Source organism: Doryrhamphus excisus, chromosome 23, assembly GCF_030265055.1.
Source record: "Doryrhamphus excisus isolate RoL2022-K1 chromosome 23, RoL_Dexc_1.0, whole genome shotgun sequence".
NCBI lineage: Eukaryota > Metazoa > Chordata > Actinopteri > Syngnathiformes > Syngnathidae > Doryrhamphus > Doryrhamphus excisus.
In genome coordinates, this window is record NC_080488.1 from 12,623,347 (window position 1) to 12,644,075 (window position 20,729).

The 20,729-nt window shown below is 42.4% G+C and overlaps 2 protein-coding genes and 1 long non-coding RNA gene across 3 annotated transcripts; 2 read left to right on the top strand and 1 right to left on the bottom strand.

The window, feature by feature from the left end:
* Positions 1-1,312: 1,312 nt before the first annotated feature.
* Positions 1,313-6,850, top strand: rab33a (RAB33A, member RAS oncogene family). The gene is made up of 4 exons (XM_058063006.1): positions 1,313-1,762; positions 3,293-3,433; positions 4,528-4,608; positions 4,684-6,850. Exons 1-4 carry the CDS (start codon positions 1,403-1,405, stop codon positions 4,906-4,908), a joined length of 807 nt encoding a protein of 268 aa, XP_057918989.1. The 5' UTR covers positions 1,313-1,402; the 3' UTR covers positions 4,909-6,850.
* On the bottom strand, positions 2,604-8,259 carry LOC131110185 (uncharacterized). Its single transcript, XR_009120856.1, has 3 exons — positions 8,200-8,259; positions 7,616-7,708; positions 2,604-3,415 (listed from the first exon to the last, which is right to left on the bottom strand). It is a non-coding gene; the product is annotated as an uncharacterized LOC131110185 (long non-coding RNA).
* On the top strand, positions 7,641-19,486 carry fmr1 (fragile X messenger ribonucleoprotein 1). Its single transcript, XM_058062999.1, has 15 exons — positions 7,641-8,107; positions 10,133-10,185; positions 10,271-10,364; positions 10,523-10,594; positions 10,773-10,921; positions 11,029-11,122; positions 11,314-11,430; positions 11,497-11,667; positions 11,921-11,999; positions 12,161-12,303; positions 12,991-13,077; positions 13,189-13,417; positions 13,521-13,715; positions 13,784-13,863; positions 14,879-19,486. The coding sequence occupies exons 1-15, from the start codon at positions 8,057-8,059 to the stop codon at positions 15,071-15,073; spliced, it is 1,809 nt and encodes a 602-aa protein (XP_057918982.1). The 5' UTR covers positions 7,641-8,056; the 3' UTR covers positions 15,074-19,486.
* Positions 19,487-20,729: the final 1,243 nt, after the last annotated feature.

Consider the following 20,729-nt stretch of genomic DNA (forward strand, 5'->3'; position numbering starts at 1 on the left):
CAGGTTGTCCAGGATTATTGAACCACTTATCATCACCACTGTATACTTCAAGAACATCTGCATGAGCAGAATAGAATGTGTTGTACACACATGTGTATACTATACTATATATGTAAATGCCTGCTATATTTCAGTTCGTTTTCAGCAGAATGTGAATGTTTCACTCTGTCTCGCTTCCACACAAATGAGTCTTTGACGACGGAAGAAGGCAGCTTTGTCAAACACAAATGTTGGGATTGTTCTTCACATCTCGTGTTGCCGTGCATGTGTGTGTGTGTGTGTGTGTGTGTGTGTGTGTGTGTGTGTGTGTGTGTGTGAGTGGGAGATTATGTTTATGTCGCTTTGAGAAAAAGAGCGTCTGTGCAAAAGAGATTGTGTCTGTCTGGGGGATTGTTCGCCACCATGAGTGTGTGTGTGTGTTGCGTGTATAACAAAGACACTGATGAAAAAAAAAAAGAGGGAAAGTGTGTGTTTCGTATCAAATCCAAGTGTGTCAGAATAGAAGCAAAGCCGCTTAAGTGTCTGGCAGTCTTTTTTTTATGCCGACATTTTTTTGTAAATGCTGAGTGACACAGATTTTCTGTCTTATTTTTGTACTTCAGTACTTTCTTTCAAGTTGTATTCGACATTCTTGACATTTTTGTCATGCAAGGTGCACAAGGCTTGGATTGGTTTGGGAGTTATTATTACATCAGTAGCCTAATTGACTCGCAAATAACTTACAAAGAAGTATGCAAGGATAAACTATTTTCTGTATTTCCATGTATAAAAGAAGGGTTGGAATCTGACAACACTGCAATCCTGTGCATTAAGGCCTTGTTGCTTCATGGAATGTGATGATACGAGCGGCTAATCAGATCACATGACCAGCTGGTGTGAGAACTTTGTTGCATATAATAATATGCAGTGCACTAAACTATGTATAGTGCACTGCATATTATTGTGAAGGATGTCGTGTGATTTTGGTTTATGTGAGATGGATATTTAAAAAAAGGCTCTATACAGTACCACTGTAAACTACAATACAGTATATTTTAATTTTAAATATGCAACTCTCTATGCAACTGTATTGCATTTAATTGTGCAGGTTTACCTAAATAAGTAACTTATAAGGGTAAGTCATTTGCCTTAAGTAAGTAAGTAATCCCAATTGTGTTGTCTTAAAATGACTTTCAAATCAAGGAAATGCCAGATATAATCTACTTTAGTTAATGTAGTTAACCAACATGTGTGTGACTTGGTTGAGACGATGTAGACGTTCGTATGTTTTTAAAAGCAATCTCGGTGTTATCGCATATCAAGTCTCCTCCTTCTTTCCTCCTCTCCCCTCCCTTCTCTCCATCCATCCATCCGCCTCTCCACTCACACGCATCCCCGTTTTTGCATCGCCTCCTCCGGCACAATGACAAACGACTCCCCGGAGGAGGAGAGCCGAGGAATGAGGACGACGAGGACGAGCCGAGCGGACGACAATGTGACCATCCTGACATCATCCATGGATGTCTACAGGAGCCGGAGCCGAGCCGGCAGCAGCAACGACGCCGGCGCCGGCTTCACGTCGTCCGCGGATCTGAGCGGGTCCTCCCTGGAGCTGAGCATCCAGACGAGGATCTTTAAGATCATCGTCATCGGGGACTCCAACGTGGGGAAGACGTGTCTCACCTTCCGCTTCACCGGAGGGAGTTTTCCGGACAAGACCGAGGCCACCATCGGCGTGGACTTTAGGGAGAAGGCGGTGGAGATTGAGGGGGAGACTATTAAGGTATGAGAGTGGATGTGGATAAGAGGTGTTTCCCTGCCCCCCCCCCCCCCCCCCCCCCCCATCACATCCTGGGTTCTTGTTGATCTGCTCTCAGAGGATGCAGGCCTAGTCTTTCTATATCACACACACACACACACACACACACACCAGTTATCCCTAAAATACCCTGGAATCATACATTCACTAGTCTGGCTAACGATGCCCAATTTGGCATATAAGTGTTATTTATGTATTTTTATTTTACATTTTATGTCCAAAGGCAGTGCTGCAATACAAATAGTGTTTATTTGCCTCAACTAATTATGATGAAAACAACATGTTACAAACAATTCCAGATTGTTTAATTAGCATCAGCATTAGGGTTGGGTATCGTTTACACATTATCCGATACCGGTGCTTAAATGATGCCTCAACTGATACTTAAACAAAGGAAAACATACTAATTGTGTCCCAGCACACAGGCTTTTCATTGTTACAGAATTGTGGCACATTCGAGTTGAACAGGGAATTTAAATACTTCAATAATATAAATAAACTGAGCAAAATAAACACAAACAAATGTGTGTGTGAGTTGCCATACCTCATTTTTGTCTAATTTCAGTGCCACTAAATGAATAGTAACTATTGTTTTAGCACCAAAACAAGGCAATGTTAGCTACTTTGTTTTTCAGTCCGGTTACTACGATTAATGTCAAACACGATATAATGTCAAATAATGACGTGACACCGCGTCCTTGTCCACTATGCCCCCCCCCCCCCCCCCCCATGCAGCTGCCCAGCAAGTATGGATGCAACAAAGCCACACGTGCATAATATCTCCCCTCCCCCATTTTCAGTCTCAGCTGACAAGCCTATCCTGTCTGCAACCTCCAGAAAGCCCAAAATGCTGACTCATTAAAGCACACTCGTTATTCTATTAGGTCAGGTCCTTTTTAGTCTGATTTGAGGCATATAAAAAAGCAGCAGATTTGTTGCCATCTGACAAGGCTGAACTCTGACGGTTCAACAATTGTGGTATTATTGTTATTTTAACTTGCTAACAAACACAATGATACAAATCTTTGCTATTTTAATGTGTTATTGATTACTGTCTAAATAATAACCAGTAATCATTACCAGTCCTCCGTCCCACAAGGCAGTGGTGTTCTGTTTTCATCCTCTGATAGAAAAACAAACAAACCCAAAAACAGACCTTTCAAATGGTAATCTAAGAAAAGTTGTCAATGTTTGTATTTATTTATAAGAGCCCTCAGGTGAGTGCCATGAAATATCCCTTGTGAGAAACGAAGCACCTGTCTAGTTCAAAGAGAGGAAGAACAATCACTTTCTCTTTGCCCGCCTGATAAATCTGTAAAACCTTTATGTGTAGTACTTTTTCTTCATTTCTTTCAGCCCTTAAGGAGCACTGACAAAAGAAGAAGACACTGTGGTACGCCACGGCTGAGTAGCATCAGGGCTTAACATAAAATGGAAGCCGTCCCAAATACCACTGGATCCAAACCTTTAAACACATACCTGTCTCTTCTCCAGGTACAAGTATGGGACACGGCAGGTCAGGAGAGATTTCGAAAATCCATGGTGGAACACTACTACCGGAATGTCCATGCAGTGGTATTTGTTTATGATGTCACCAAAATGGCTTCCTTCCGCAACCTGCAAACATGGATAGAGGTCAGTATAACAAGCAACTAATGCAAAGTGTTCTTCTCTTTTTGGCATATTGAGCTCCATCATCGTCATCATCTTCCCAGTGTTTTCACCACCTCTAAGGTTGGCCTATGGAGTGGACTTTCCCACAAAAGAGGTTTGGCATGCACTAGTGTGGTGGTAAAAATGGTCTAACCGTAAGGCCCCAATCATAATGCTAATCAGGCAGTACCAAATGAGTATGACAATGTCTTGGAGGAATATAACCTGCGGCGGCACTCTCAGACGAAACATCACAATGATGTCTTGGGTGGTTCTGTACTTTTTATATATTTTTTGCAAGACACTAGACTATTTCAATAGAAATCCTTTTAACGTTATCTTCTGGCCCTCACGGTGTCTACCGATAAAAAAAATCTTGCCCTGGTCAAATGTCATTTAGGATCCCTGTTCCAAACTTTGTCGTTGAACCCAATATTATTCTCGCTTTCCCTTTCAGAAAATGGTAACCTCGTACTGGTGCAAGTGAACTGCTGAGTCACAGAAAAGGGATCTAAAATCAATGAAGCTACGTTGATGATGATGATGATGATTCCTCCTCTATGTACACGTTGAATTGTGCAAACACGGTGTAAACATGTCATGTTTCCATCCAATCTCTATGCCCATTCTCCTCACTTGTGTCGCAAGGGTATGCTGGAGCCTATCCCAGCTGGCAAGAGGTGGTATAAATCCTGGATTGGTTACCAACCAATCGGAGGGCACATATAGACAAACAACCATTCACACTCGCAGTCATAGTAGTTTAGCATATTCAAAATGAAGGGAACCATAACCATCTTGACAGTACATAGTAATAGGGTACCCAGTGTTGCGATGAGGGTGAGGTGCAAGTGGTTAGTATCCTGGGTTCAAATCCCGTCTGAATTTTGTTGAGGTCTGTTACATCTTGACTTGAAACTAATGAGGAACTAATGACTAAGGCACATAAATTACTTACTGAGGAACTAATGAGGAACTGAGAAGTGGTTAGGGTTCCTTCCTCATTAAGTACTGTAATTGAGTGTACATTTTTCTTTCCCTGATTCAATTATCCAGTGTGTTCTATTTTATTACAGGAGTGTAACGGTCATAGGGTCTCTGCATCAGTACCTCGAGTCCTCGTGGGGAACAAGTGTGACCTGGTAGAACAAATACAGGTCAGTAGACCCAAACAACTGAGGATATTTCCAGGTACAATCCATCATCAAAATCAAATAATCCCAATTTTACAGGTGCCCTCCAACATGGCATTGAAATTTGCAGACTCCCACAACATGCTGCTGTTTGAGACATCTGCAAAGGACCCAAAGGAGAGCCAGAATGTGGACTCAATCTTCATGGCACTGGCCTGTCGCCTGAAAGCCCAAAAGTCTCTGCTCTACAGAGATGTCGAGAGAGAGGACGGGAAAGTGCGGTTAACACAAGAGACTGAGACAAAGAGTAATTGTCTTTGTTGAAAAAGGGAATTGGTAGGAGTGATGGAAGGGGAACCTGTACGGAAGTACAGAAGAACTGTGAATGTCAAGGAAGGGGAGGAGAAAGATGATGGGGAACAAAACAAGAGCAAGGCGATGAACTGTTCGCAGTGTCTCTTCTTACACAAGAGGATGCTCCGAACTTATTCTTTAGCATAAGAAAAGTGGATAGAAGACAAGGATGGAATGAAAGGTAGAAGAAATACATGAAATCATGCATACGTATGTATATACATATTGAGTGCAACACACTGGCAACATACAGTGGAACCTCAGTTAGAGTCATTCAGAATCTGACACTAACTGAACAGATGCTAACCAAATCAATTTGTCCCATAACGAATAATGTAAATCCAATTAATGCGTTACAGAAAGCGAAAACTGTTAATGCCAAACCTGTTTTTACAGTTAGATACAATTTGAAATGCATATAAATAAATATCAATGATGAATGAAAGGGATAAATGAACATCTGCTCATAATTTTAATGACCTCATCTGGGGAAAGGCGCATATACGTTTCTATATACTGCAATGACTTGCATAAAATCACTGTGAAAATCACTACAGAGGAAACTAAACATATCTAAGACACACACCATGGAAAACCACAACCAGGAAGAAACTAGGGATGTTCCGACCCAGTCTTCAGGATCAGGATCAGCTGCTGATCTGTGAGATTTGAAGATCTCCATTAACTCATTTACTCAGCCCTGCTACGGCTACCTAATTGAATTAACGTGTCGCTAAGTGGGCAGCTGTTACCATACCTACATTTGTATGTGTTTGTGATGACATGACTCGAGTCAATGACCCGATTCACTTCAGTGAGTGGATCATAAGAACTTGTGTCAGTAAAAGGAATCGAGTTCCCCAATTAGTCTAATACCACACATGGAAATAAAACAGATGAGTGAACATTTGTGTCGTCCCTCCAAGCTGACAGTCTGGTGGCCTCAATCATTTCTTACATTGCGTACACAAGAGAGGCACTTGTAGCGAACTGACTTCTGTCGCTATTCTAATAAATTCATGTCTGCCAAACCACTGGATATGTGGGTTATGAATACAAATCTGAAATACATACAATGTGTTTTAACTTCATTAACCTCATTCTGACCTGATCACATCGACAGCAGTACTGTCCCCTACTGTATGTATCTCAAAACATCACAAAAACGTCTTTACAATGTGTGTGTGTGTGTAAATAAACAGGAAGATAAAGAACATTAAGTAGATACTCTTATCACTCACTTGGAGGAACAATTTGGTACATTTAAGTATGCTGGACCCCCACGACCCTAATGATAGAAAATATGTATGCTGTACAAAAGTATGCTGGAAAATACACTGAAAACATTCCGTGATGTCTTTGAACGCAACTCCACATTGCTCATAATGAGTGCAATTCAAATGTTCTGCTACTATTAAAGAAACTGGTGTTAGACAAATAGATTTTTTGACTTGTCTGATAGCTTTTAGCTTGATTTGCATATTCTGTTAATTTGGAGATATTAATACATAGTACAATGCTCTATATATCAGCCCGTCCTGTCATTTATCTTTCTGTTAATTAAATTACATTAAAATGGGCATATTTCGGACTTAGTGATTAATCACAATTGATTCTTTTTAATGTATTTATTTATTTTTTTAATTATTTTTTAAAATAATTTTACACCCTTCTTTTATTTTACTCTTAACAGTCAGTGCTTCTGCTTTTGAATGCTTTCTTGAATGCCTTCCACATTTCCCACTGTTAGATTACTTGTTTTTCCCCCCTTTCCAAACATGTGGTTTTTGCCATTTGTTTTTCTCTTCAGCAGATTGTGTGTCCATTAATGGATTGTGCAGATGAGCAATGCTGACAACTGGGAGGATGAGACTATCAGATACAGGAGAGGAAATATGTCAGTAATAAAAATAAAATACAATAAAATGACCCAGTTACTGTTAAAGGTGCTCCATCCTCTATTTGCAGCTTGTTAGACTTACTCTATGAAAATATGTACTAATATGTACTAATATGTACTGTTGTGTAAATGTTGTACAGGGTTCCTCATAGTCACGCTCATCCAGGTCTCACTGTCATTGCCCACATGGCCATGGGACTGGGAAATCTCCCAGTAGGACTATGTAGTCACCAGCTGTTGTGCCCTCCAGCTCCATTTTGATGGACTCCAAGAAGCCTGGGTACTCTGGACTCTGAATGTAAGCACACACGACAGTCGGGACCCTTTCCCCAACCCGAAGGCATAGGGAAGTGACCCTCTCTTTTTACAACACAGAAGCAACTCCAGGGTATAACCAGTTTGGTTCCACAAACCAAACTGTGTGTTGAGACGAGTCCGTCGTTTAGTTTGAATGTCCCTCACACAAGCTGGGGCTTGGACAGGGACAAAGATGTAAAACTCCTTCATGGTATGTGTCATATTCAACACACAATGCAAAGAAGCTGTGAATCATTAACAGAATGGGAGTTACCTGCTGGGAAAAAGTGGTCGCTATCCTAGGTTCTGAACCCCCCTCCCCACTGGTGGCCTTCCCCCCCATGGCCCGATGCACTCGAGGACATTTTCTACAAATATCATTTTATATGTTTGCTTCTTTTATGGCTTTATAGTGCGCGCACACGTGATAATTAAGACGTCTACATTCCAAAATCAATCAAGTGTAAAATATTGACTCACGTTGTCTGTAAATATTGGTGTGGATGAGGTACTGCTGTGTGTAACCTGTGGACAGCAGCAGCAGGCTCCCACGGATGTGAAAGCCCTAGGAGGCTGGTAGAGGAAGAGAGTGGAGACGTCACATAGATGCAAGCAGCCGTAGCTGCCTCACCGCTAATCACACATTACCTACAAGCTAACCATTCCGTGCTCTACATGGCTCGCCTTTGATACATCATCGCAGAGCCCAATTGGCACACTCGCATTCCACAAAAATTGAAATTTAACGACCTTGCGGAACGGGGAATATTTTTTTTCACCGTCACAAATATTAATTGGTCCCCCTCCTCTTGCATCCGAGAACAGTCTGACTTGGCTAGCGTCAGGCTAGCCAGCTAGCTAGCTAGCTACTCGTATCGCTAACGGTGGTTAGCTAGCTAGCGAGCTGTGGTAACTTGCGTCATGGACGAGCTTCTAGTGGAAGTGAGGGGGACAAGCGGCGCCTTTTATAAGGTAAGTTGGCGATTTTGCAACGGGTCTTTCTGTACTTATGAACGTCTAATTAGCTGGGGTGGAATGTCCCCGTCGGACTAGCATTGAGGTACCTGCTTGGTGTCTTCGGGCCTCCGTGCCTCTTTGCACCCTCCGCCGGATGGGACAGAAAAGCTGTAAACAAAGCTAAGACTGTCTTTGCTGCAAGATATGTCAAGATAGCAAAATGTGTATGATTTAGGCTGAACACGATGATTTCATATCAGTAAAGCAGTCGCCAATTGGTCAATAATTTGTAATGTAACGTGTATTTTTCCAATTCATTATTTTAAAATGAAATAATCTATTTATTTTAGTATTTTAGTTCGTAAGGGCGCCAAAGCGTCTGGTTTAAGTACTACTTGTTAATATGGTGGCATACTGTGGAGGAGTATAACGTGTCCAATATACAGCAATTGTTTGGAATTCATCCAGTGAAGAGCACACAGATCATTTATTTATCTACATCAACGGAAATATTTGTATTAATATCCAATCAACATTCAGGCATTGCGAACAATATGTGATAACTCAAAGAATGGCGCTATTGTACAGTATTTTCTGTGTAGGTATGATTTAATACCACCCACCTCTTTGATTTCATATCAGCATTTGCAATAGAACTGACAGATTTGTACCACCCCAGTAACATTTTAGCTTGCCAACCACGTCATGTGCTTAACGCCAATGAAGTGCTATAAAAGTGTTTTTATTTGTGGCCTGCCATGTTCACCCTCACCTGACTGTTCTTGAATGCAGCTTGTCATTCCAGTGCTGTGCAGTAGAAGGTAGTAGGTGTCCTAACGCTGCTTCTTAAAACACTTCATATACACCTGGTCTGCCAGAGAATAGGAAGACGTAGCAGGATGGATCAGCGTTGCTAACAATGTAGCGACTTATCGCTATTCTCAATGAACAGGGTGTGCTGCTGTATTGCATAATTCATGCGTAAAGGTGACTACAGGGGTGTTATTTCATTGTCTGAAGGGCTGTAATAATGGTAAAACAACATTCAATGAAAGCAGCATACTAGTTCTAGGTGTCTTTTTATTATGACAACTAACTCGATAAATCTCACCATTTTGATAACTTTTTTTTTAGATGATGGGTCTGATTACTTGCTAAATGGAACAACAATGTTGCAAGGTTGCCAACACTGATCCCTCCTGCTACATATTCTTATTCTATAGCAGACCCGGTGTTATTAATTTTTAATAATTTTTATTTTAAAAATTCTCAACAATAAGCTACTCTAGTATTATGCCCATCCCCTTTTTCCAGCAACCCACCTTACTTATGTAATTGCAGTGCTTTGGGAAGGTAACATGGCCAATTTATGGATCAATGTTTTATATGAGCCAGGCGAATGTCCTGGCGAGGTTGAGCAGGTTGTAATGTTAGCCCACCTCCAGTCTGCTGGGAATTTGGGTTGCTCCCCTTCGCCTTTCGCTTCATTGCATCTGTTATTTACTGTTAGCTTGCCAGGCTAGTGCAAGCTAGAGGCACAACACTCTAGTCTGGTGTTCTTCAAGGCATGGCGTGTCCTACTTAGAACGTTTGGTAGAGCGTTTATAACCTGAGAGTGAGCCTGTCTGTCTGGGCAAAGTTCATGAGTTGTGTGAGGGCCACGTATAGGGCCCTACAAAATCCCCCAGCCTCTGGACACATGTAGCTAACAATGTGTGCAAATCCTCAACAAGCTGTAATGCCCGTGCATTTGGTAAAGGGAAATGGGCCTGTCGATAATTGTGCCATTAATTATTGACAGATATTCAATCATTTTGACTTACAAATATATAAAGCAGACAATACACTACCAACATATAATGTAGAATAACTAAACCAACTAACTGTGAGCTCTTTATTTCACTCAGAACAGGCATTGTAAAATGCACGTTTGCATTAACAAGCAGTGAAAACAAACAAAACAGAATGTGCAGTCTTTTGCTTGCTGCTTATTTTGACAAGTCTGTCAATATGTCTTCATCTAATATTTGCTTCTTTCAGGCTTTTGTGAAGGATGTCCATGAAGGATCGGTCACAGTAGCATTTGAAAACAAGTGAGTGATGCATAGCTGTCAGCAAACTAACTGGAAATCGAACTTTTACTTTTAGTGCCTAAATGAATATGTGCTTTCATCCCAGCTGGCAGCCGGAGCGCCAGATCCCATTCCACGATGTGCGATTTCCTCCTCCAACAGGGTTCTGCAAAGAGATAAATGAGAGCGATGAGGTTGAGGTGAGACTTTGTAGTCATTTCTTGCCAGCTAAAAATCCTTTACAAAAATGAACTTTTATTTGCATGATTTGTCTCAGGCGCTCCAATTGACATATTTTATTGTTATTGTTGTTGCCTAAGCTTGTGATATGTAATATTGACGCTGTGGGTGTTGTCAGGTGTACTCCAGGTCTAATGACAAGGAACCATGTGGTTGGTGGCTGGCCAAGGTTCGCATGGTCAAAGGAGAGGTAGGACTCAATCGATACCCGTTTGTGCTTACTTTCATTTCTGTGCACACTATAGTCGTGGGGGTGTTTATATTGAAGGAACATTGACTTGCATTGATACATGAAAACATTCTTTTCCGGTTCTTTTCATATAGCATCACACTAACATAACAATGCTTGTCGCTTTGTGTGTCTGTAGTTTTATGTTATAGAGTATGCTGCATGTGATGCAACATTAAACGAGATTGTGACGCTGGAGCGGTTACGGCCGATCAATCCAAACAAACCAGCTACCAAAAATACCTTCCTCAAGATCAGACTGGACGTCCCTGATGATCTACGGCAGATGTAGGTTTGCCCTGTAATATAGTAAACACGAGACTATTGATTCAGAATAGATGCATGGACATGTTGTACTATCATCATAATATGCATGTTTAACTTCTTATTAACAGGTGCTCCAAGGAATCAGCACACAAAGACTTCAAAAAGGCCGTGGGAGCGTTCAGTGTCACTTATGACTCAGAGAAGAAGCAGCTCGTCATCTTGGTGTGTGAAATGTCTTGCTTTCTTAAAAAAAAATATATGTTGTGTGGGAGCCGCCAAGACACACTGTAACTGTGACACCCCGTAATTGACTTTCGAAAACATCACATTCCCCTTGTCTGGCACATATTAGTGATCCACGGTAGATTATTAAAGGTAGTTTTTATTAAAGGCGCTTTGGTTTGTTCTAACAGTCGGTGAATGAGGTCACGGCAAAGCGGGCCAACATGATGAGCGACATGCACTTCAGGAGCCTCCGCACCAAACTGTCTCTCATGCTGAGGAATGAAGAGGCCAGCAGACAACTGGAGGTACGTGTGAGCCAAGAGATTGTATCCTTCCTGCCCATCAAAAGTCAAATACATTTGTCTTTGCAGAGCTCCCGGCAGCTGGCATCACGCTTCCATGAACAATTTGCAGTACGTGATGATTTGATGGGGCTCGCCATCGGGACTCATGGGGCCAACATTCAGCAAGCCCGTAAAGTTCCTGGAGTTACTAATATCGATCTGGATGAAGAGACGTGCACCTTCCATATTTATGGAGAGGTATGACAGCTCAGCTAATAGATGGTGTAGTTGTAGATGTTTGCATCTACCTTTTCTATATACCTCATTAGCCTGTACCGTATATACAAATGTTGACATTTCATAAGTACATAATGAACAGGAAAACGGGCTTTAAATAATGTTGCTTTGGTGAAAAAAGTAACATGACTGCATAACTGTCACCCATAAACTTGTGTATTTGAATTGTGACGTATAAAAATGTTACACAAAGCGTTTAATGTTTGGTATTTAGGACCAGGATGCTGTTCGTATGGCAAGGAGTTTCCTGGAGTTTTCCGAAGATGTCATTAAAGTTCCCCGGAACTTAGTAGGTGAGAAAAATCCTCGCAATTTATTTTTATTTTTGCAATCCTTTAATATCCCAGCAATGACTTCATACATCGGAGTTGCTATGCTAGCATGAAAAATATGGAATTTGATACATTGATATGCTGCATTTTAATCTGTAGTAATCATCCTTATATTCTTTTAGGAAAGGTGATTGGGAAGAGTGGCAAACTGATCCAGGAAGTGGTTGATAAGTCTGGCGTGGTGCGTGTTCGCATCGAGCCTGAGAATGACAAAAAGCCCTCGGTGGCATCGGCATCGGTGGCGGCGGCGGCAGCAGGAGACGAGGTGAGTCAGAAAGAAATACTTGATGACTCTGCACATGACGCCTCATTTTACAAGACAATAATTATTGCTGCTGGCCACGATCATCATCATCATCATCATCATCATAAGTCATAGTGACTTGTGTGGGAGGAGTGGAATCATACCAGTTTCACTTCTGTATTCATTGTAATCTAATCAGTCTCAATCAGTCAATTTGCACACTTGCATACTTAGACTTGAGTACATCCTGTGGTAAGTATGGCAAAATGTGCGGTTCGGACCATGCTAGTGCGCTCAAAACACCCAATATGGTTAGTGCGCAGTGATGAACTGTCACCACCCTCAGTAGCCGCCATCTTGGCTGTGTAGCAAGAAGGAAGGGGCCAACTCGAGTGGTTGCCAATCACAGTTAAAAAGGAGAGACGAAGGAAGAGGAAGTGAATAAATGTTGTGGTAGTCATTTTTGGTAAGTGTGCAAACTTAACTTTATCCCGTTTAAATTATTGAAAAAATATTTGCTCATTGCAAATGATCTTGCCGTGCACATCATTTAAAATTCAAAATAGTCATATTTAACAGAATCTCAAATACACATACACACTTTTTTAAGCAATGCATGACCAAGATGGCTTATATTTTGTTAAGGCTTCTTTTATGACTTTGTTAAACATATTGTTGCACATGGTAATAGAAGGTTTTTCTCCCTAGGGAATGGTGCCATTTGTATTTGTGGGGACCAAGGAAAGCATCTCCAATGCAACGGTACTGCTGGACTACCACCTCAACTATCTGAAGGTATGCCAGACATGCCCATGCTGTGGTTTGCTACATGCTATCGTGGGATGATGGCCATTCTCTGGTTATGTCGATAATCTAGAGCTTGTTGTTCTAACTCTGTACCTGCAGGAGGTGGACCAGCTTCGTCTAGAGCGTCTTCAGATCGACGAGCAGCTGAGACAAATAGGAGGCGGGGCTAGTGTAGGAGGAACGGGCCCACGAAATCCTAAAGACAAAAGCTATGTGTTTGATAATGGCACAGGCCTCGGGAGAGGAGCCGGAGGAGGGAAGCCCTATGGAGGAGGAGGAGGAAGAGGCGGTCGAGGACGAAGAGGAGGGGGTGCAGCGTTTGCATCAGGTGTCGTTACCGTTACCATTGTGTACACTTATACATACACCATGAGCCAGATGAAATTAGGCTCGGTTTCAACGTGCTGTCATTTGTGGACCTTGTCCCCCAGGCACCAACTCAGAGGCATCCAACGCTTCAGAGACGGAGTCAGACCACAGAGACGAGCTCAGCGATTGGTCACTGGCTCCCACTGAGGAGCTAATGACAGGAGGTGGAACCTTGCCAAGACGAACGGATGGCAGGAGGAGAGGCGGTGGCGGAGGACCTCGAGGACGAGGGGGTAGAGGACGAGGAGGATATAAAAGTGAGTTCAACTTCCGGCTTATCAGGACATACTCTGTTTGATACGGTATCCCTGGCGGTCTCGGTTAGGTGATGATGTGCAGTGGAGCGACCCGAGGCCTCGCCATAGCAGAGACCCCAAGACAAGAGCGCAGGAAGACACCCTACAGGTATAGTGCTTTAATACTTTGTGGAATCATCAAGCTAGATGGTGTTTCTATGAATATATAGTATTCATTTGAGCAACACGGTGCTTCAGTGGCCTGTTGTTTGGATTTGTGTTGGCTCAAATCCTTGCATGTTGTCTCTGTGCTTGTGTGGGTTCTCTTCCAACATCCTGCCACTGTCCAATAATATGGATCCGAGGTTTACTGAAGACTCAAAGGTTTGAGTGGTTCTGTTTCTTTGTGTCGGTCCAGTTCAGGGTTCCCTCCTGCTTGTCCTAAAATACCTGGGATCTAATCCAGCATATGCCGCATAAAAACAGCAATAACTGAAATGACTTGCATAGTGAATTATTTGTAATTGCTGGATTACATGTGAATGCAATCTGCAGTGGTGGATATGGACATTCCAGGTCTACTGTACTAAATATGTTTCTCACATACTGTCAGTCCATTTGAATTCATTTGCGAATACAAAAATGAAATTTGGGTGTGGAAATTGAAAAGTGTCTTCTTATTAAACAGGTTTTATTATATGAATATACTAAAAAATATGACTTATTTAAGCTTCTGTAGTTTTAATTTGTCTCCTTGTTACTGGATCGGATCGGCGAGTTGCTCTGATTCAACACTTTAGTAGGTAAGTTTAATCATAACAGAAGGACAAGTTCCTCTGTAACCACCCCTCTGCCTGGGTCAATAGATGGAATTGGGTATGATGTAATGCCTCCCAGCACCGTCATATTGTACCAGGTCGTCTTCATTGTGGGTGGAATTCCCCCCCGCACACCACAAGGAGAACTTTTGCATGAAGCTGCACTGTTCTCCAGTAGATATCTAGCTGTCTACCTCAGCTGCGCACATCAAGTCCACACTGGATGTCCTTCTCTCCACGAGGATCTACTGATCTACTGTACTGACATTTGTCAGCTACTGTATACGGTGAATACCAGATGTTGATGTGCAAAGCGACATAACTCATCAGAATATAAAAGCCAGTTACTTCCCTGGCCCCTCACAGATCCGTGTGGACGGGAACAATGAACGTAGCGTGCAGCATTCCTCAGGCGGGAGAGGAGGTGGGCCTTCTTCATCGCAGGGTGGCATCAGCGCCAGCAGCGAGGGCCCTCCACGCCATCATCACCGGCCCATCAGAGACCGAGGGATGAAGAAGGAGAAGCAGGATGCTCCCCCTCTGGTGAACGGAGTGTCGTAAATGCATCACTGGTGGACCTTCCCACTCTGACACATATACTCCGAAATGAACACACACTCTCACACAGCCACACACACGTCACACAAAACACAATGGGTCTTTAACCATCCATAGTTTAGTTTTTTTCTGTTTTCAGTAATCACGGTAATAGACAGGAGGTTCAATTCCATCAGCATGGAAGGCTTATGGTAGTGAAGACCATGCTGGTCTGCTACATGGATGTTCTCGACCAACAAACTTTCTGTCGAAACACATCCAACGTTGAGTTATATGCATCGCTTCTCCTCTATTAGCAACATGGTGACGCTACGCATGCTAGCCTTCACTCTCTCTGCACCTTGAGGTTTCCTACCTGACCTTAAGACCTCCCTTTTTCATGTGCTTGGGGCACAACGAGTCCAGTGCTCCACCCTGGTGAAGTACGGGCAATATCTTCCATGACGCATCAATATCAGCTTCTGTGATTGCTTGTACTGTATTCAACTTGCAAATAATTGTAACGATAAGCGGCACTCATACTAACAACATGTCCCTTATCTTAACCGGACTGTCATCCTGCCGCAACGGTGACCTGGTCTTGGACCGCATCCACACACTCATCTTTGATCCATGACCTGAGCCTGCTTTCACACGAGGCTCCTCTGTTGGGCAGGCAGCATGAACCCCCCCTCCTGGGATCAGGACCCCCCTGTTGTCTGTGGACGACGTTTGACAGCACTCAGCTAAAGTTGGGAACTTCAGTGTTGAGTAGAATCGGATGTCTGAAATCCGACATGACAAATGGCCATGGATTTCACTAATGTCAGGGTGGAGAAAACCCTTTACCGCGTTAGAACAGGATACATTTGTAGGCCCGCCTTACAGGGGCTTGATCTGTATTTAGCCTTGTTTAGTAAGACACCTTTTCCGTGAGTTGGGATGGAATGGGTCAACTTTTTTGGTGGATCTTAAGAGTGTTGGTGTTTTGTCTTTCGAAGATGATGATATGATAACATAAGTCCATGGCACTCAGATGCAAATCAACTACAATGGAACCTTGGTTTTTTCTCAGTAATTTGTTCCAAAAGTGTGTCAAAAACAGATCATACAAAAACCAAAGCAATTTTTCCCATTGTCAAATTTGTTCACAACACCGAAAACTATAAAGAAAACACATTTTATAGAGAATAATTATAGTTTTACACGCAGAAAACAATGTGTTAAATGCATATAAATTAAGAATGAAATGAATGATGAATGCCCTGTGGTGACCTCTGGCCCGAATACAGCTGGGATAGGCTCCAGCACCCCAGCGACCTTCGTGAGGATAAGCAGCAGAAAATGAATGAATGATGAACATACTTTGCTACAAGTTCTTTCTTGAATAATACTGTTTCTCACCACATTTTCCCCCATGGTGGCTTATTTTGCAGTTAGCTTCCATTTTAAAAAGGCTGTATACCAACACGTTTGGACGCTTTGTTTGGTCACTTGATTCCACAGAACGATACACCTGCAAATAGACTCGTTTGTTCTGCACAATTACAGTGGAACAAAAGATGACAAATGATGTACTGCATTTCGGTGACGGCTGCCATTCAGCCACGTCATACAACCTCGACATGTTTGATGGTTCAAGCGGAACTTCATTCCCTGCATTTAAAATACAAGTGCGTCATTGGAAAGTTAACTAAAATGATTGAAGTCTGAGCATAAAAGTCATTTAAAAAGCTTTTTAAAAGTTGTTTCTATCTCCGTGCCTTGGATTTATGCTTCTCTTTGGGTTCTTTTGCAAGCACCTGACTGCTTATGTTATTTTCAGACCCCTTCCAACGCTAATTTGTGGTTCCCACACGTACCGTCTGGTCTCATAGCATCTTTTTTCCAAAACGCTCCCATCGTGATTTCTGAGGCCAGTATTTCCTTTCTGTTGTACTTATTTTTACAGAACTATCAATGGTGATTTATTTCTCACTGCAAAGCATCCAAAAGTGGTTCAAGTACAAATAATATTTTTACTGTCCGTCAAACATTCACCGAATGGAGTTGTTTAGTTTGTTTGAAGAGCGAGGGTGGCATACTGTATATAATGATGTCATTATTTGTCTGGAGAAAAAGATTTGTACTATTATTTCAAATGTGCACTTATCCTTATTTTCTTTCTTTTTTGCTGTTTGATATCAGTTGAATGCTAGATCTCTTGATAATAAACTTGCTGTAAAAAGTATCCTCCATAGCAGGGTTGAGTCACATTGATAGTGAAATGTCCTCAAATATAAAATATTCCTTCACGAGTGGATGTCCTAAAATGTGTTACATAGTTGTGTTTTAAGGACTGTCTATTGTTGCGGTCCAGTCATCATCCATCCATTATATGACTTATTATTAGTATTATTCAAATTGATCTCAAATATTCCAGGCAGTGAATCAGTCAAGCTTGTTTGAATTGAAATCAAACATTGTTCAATATTGTTGGATACAAAGCGTCTACCAGTCATTACAGGAATCAGCATAGAATGTCCCTTGGGGGGGGGGGGTGTGAAAGTGTATTTCTTCACATTTTCTGGTAAAATACGGGTGGTCCTCGGGTTCCTAGACTGGGATCTAAGTCGAGTTTAGTACAGAACACATGAAGGACATATAGAATATACTGTAGTCATAAAAAGTATCCCTGGAGTTGTGCAGGCTAGTCTGGAAGGATTGTCCTTGTAACAGCGCACAGACTCCATGACCCCTCTCGCATTCAATAATTGTTATCCATGTTGATGGTTGTGACAGTGGAGCTGTTGGGACCAAAAGACCTGCCAATATTGGTGGGCGTGTCTCCCGTTTTAAAACCATTATCCATCCATCTATTTTCTGTGGGGGACAGCCATCTTGTTCTTTCCTTCCTTTTCCCGTGCATGGTGTTGGCTTTCCTTTTCTTTGGCGCACTTTGACGCTTGGGAGACGTATTGAAGTAAAAAAGTTCACTAAGAGTCGGTGATATTTATTCTTCTTCCACAAAATAGTTCTCGGTCGAGTCTCGTGTTTACAGAAAAAGAGTTTTTGAAATAAGTTATGTGAGCGTGCTGGTAACCACTAAAGCCCATAAAGCCCATAAAGCCCATAAAGCGAGGACCACGTGTATTAGCTGTCCATATCTGGAGCCTGTAAGCCAGCATTGGAGGATGTACTATACTGAAGCTTATGTCCCACCCAGGCTATGTTATATAAAGTTTACGTCAAAATGGTGCAACTGATTTCACTGTAGGGTTGGACTCCAGCCTTAATGTACGATATGCTATAAAAAAAAACCTGATGTCAACTTTTCCGCACCAGAATGAGTTGAATAGACTTGTGTGCATTGTTTTGTTTTATTGGATAATACTAACAAATAGGGTTTGTATGATCGTAGAAACATGTACAGTTTAAGGAGGAGGCAGGAAACTGCTGCATGCTGTCCATTTGTAGTCGGGGGGGGGGGGACGGAAAGTGAATTGGGAACGGCTTCTTCTATTGTATTCTGTGATGGATCCAAACCTGTTAAGGAAGAGTACTTGTTACCACAGTCAACTGAAGAAACGAACACAATTTGTGTCACTTCAGAGTTCAATTCTTGTGTTTGAGTGTTGCTAACTAAAATAGCAGCATAACACAGACGTCTGTTGGCTGCCCACTTCCAAATAAAACGTATCACAGGACTAACGTAAACTGGACGTGACTTTTATCATTGATGGGAAAAAAAATTGCAGTTTGAACAAGTCCATTTTGTACAAAAAGTTTGATTGACTGTTGGACTGAAAGTGGTTCTGAAACTGGTGTAGTTTGTATATGAATGTATGTCAATGGTGTCAACCTGCTAAATGTACCATGAACATTACCCGAGGCGTCAACCCTTCAACCCGCGACTACAAGACCATGTCGATAGTTTGGGTTTAGGGTTCAAGATGTCCTCCATGTGATGAAATGACAATACTTCAAACATAAAACCTTGATGTTGACCATGTTAAAAAGCATATTTAACAACAATGGATAAGAATAAGAGAATGTGCTGCTGAAATGGGATCGTTTTTGATCAACTGTACCCAGCAGGCTTGCCACAGGTTTGGTGTGGAATCAACACAAGATGACCAACGTTGACTTTTCTTGTCTGCAGCAAATGGTTCTTCTCTTCTTATTCCAGAATGTATACGTATGGCAACAAATGCCAGCTCGACACACGCTGGAGTCACAGGCAGGAAGAACGGCACGACGCATAGAATATCTGTACATTCTTAAACCAGGGTAGTCTAAAAAGCTGTAAATCTTGTGAGCACTTTGGGGCATTTTTTCTTTTCCTTTGTAAATACTACTAGCATTTAAGGTGTCTGGGTTTACATGTCTGGTTATAGTGCAATATATTTTGTATGCAAGCAGTTTCAATAAATAAAGGTTGATCTTCTGATAACTAAAGCCTTTCATATTATTAGTTTGTTTATCGTGAGAACACACACTTATGTTGGGAATTTTTCAACTGTTTTTCTTCCTGATTCCATACTCTGGAAAAGTCTGGAAAATTCACAATGCAAATACATGAATCTACTGCTTATCCTCACGAGGGTCGCAGGGGTGCTGGAGCCTATCCCAGCTGTCTTGGGGCGAGAGGCGGGGTCCACCCTGGACTGGTGGCCAGCCAATCCCAGGGCACATATAGACATACAACCATTCACACTCACATTCATACCTATGGACAATTTGGAGTGGCTAATTAACCTGCACGCTAACCACACGACCGCCGTGCAGCCCCACAGTCTGTAAGTTGAGTCATATTTTTTGGGGTGATTGAGATCGATACGATCAATTTGGGTGGATCCGCTCACCCCCATTTTCAGCCATTGAAGGCTGGTCCCCATTCAGGTCATGTGACTTGCAGCCTGCAGTAAAACAAATGCAACCCATGAATCATCCGTCCATCCGTTTTGTCCCGTTTATCCGGGTCACGGGGTCAGCAGTCTCAGTAGGGAAGCCCAGATTTCCCGGTCTCCAGCCACCTCCTCCAGTTCCAAGGCCAGCTGTGAGACTTAATCATTCCAGTGTGTCCCAGGTCTGCCCCAGGGTCTTATCCCGGCTTGGCATGACCGGAACAACACACCAGGGAGGCATCCGGACTAAATGCCCGAGCCGCCTCACTGGCCTCCTCTCAACGTGAAGGAGCAACGGCTCTACTCTGAGCTCCTCACCTTATCTGTGAGGGCAAGTCCACCCCATGGAGGAAACTCATTGCAGCCTCTTGAATCCACAATCTCCTTCTTTGGTACAGCGACTGTATTATTGCAGACGCTGCTCGTTCCTAAGTCGGAGGGTCCAACCCAACCTTCTCCACCTGAGAAACCATGGCCTCACATTTGGAGATGAGTCTCAGAAGCTTCACACAAACGCTGAAGATCACATCCCATTGAGGCCATCAGGATCACATCGTCTGCAAATAGCAGAGAGGAGATCCTAAGCCCCACAAACCGGACTCCGTTGGTGCCTTGGCTGCTCCCTCAAATATGAACACAATCTGTTATTTTAATGAATAATCTCCAGTGTAACAAATGACATCAATGTCATGTGTTTAGTATTGTGTTGAATGGCTGCAATACTAATTAGTTACCACACGGGGGCGTTGTGGTGCTGTGTGGCTTCACTGTGCTACTCTGCATCAACCTCATTT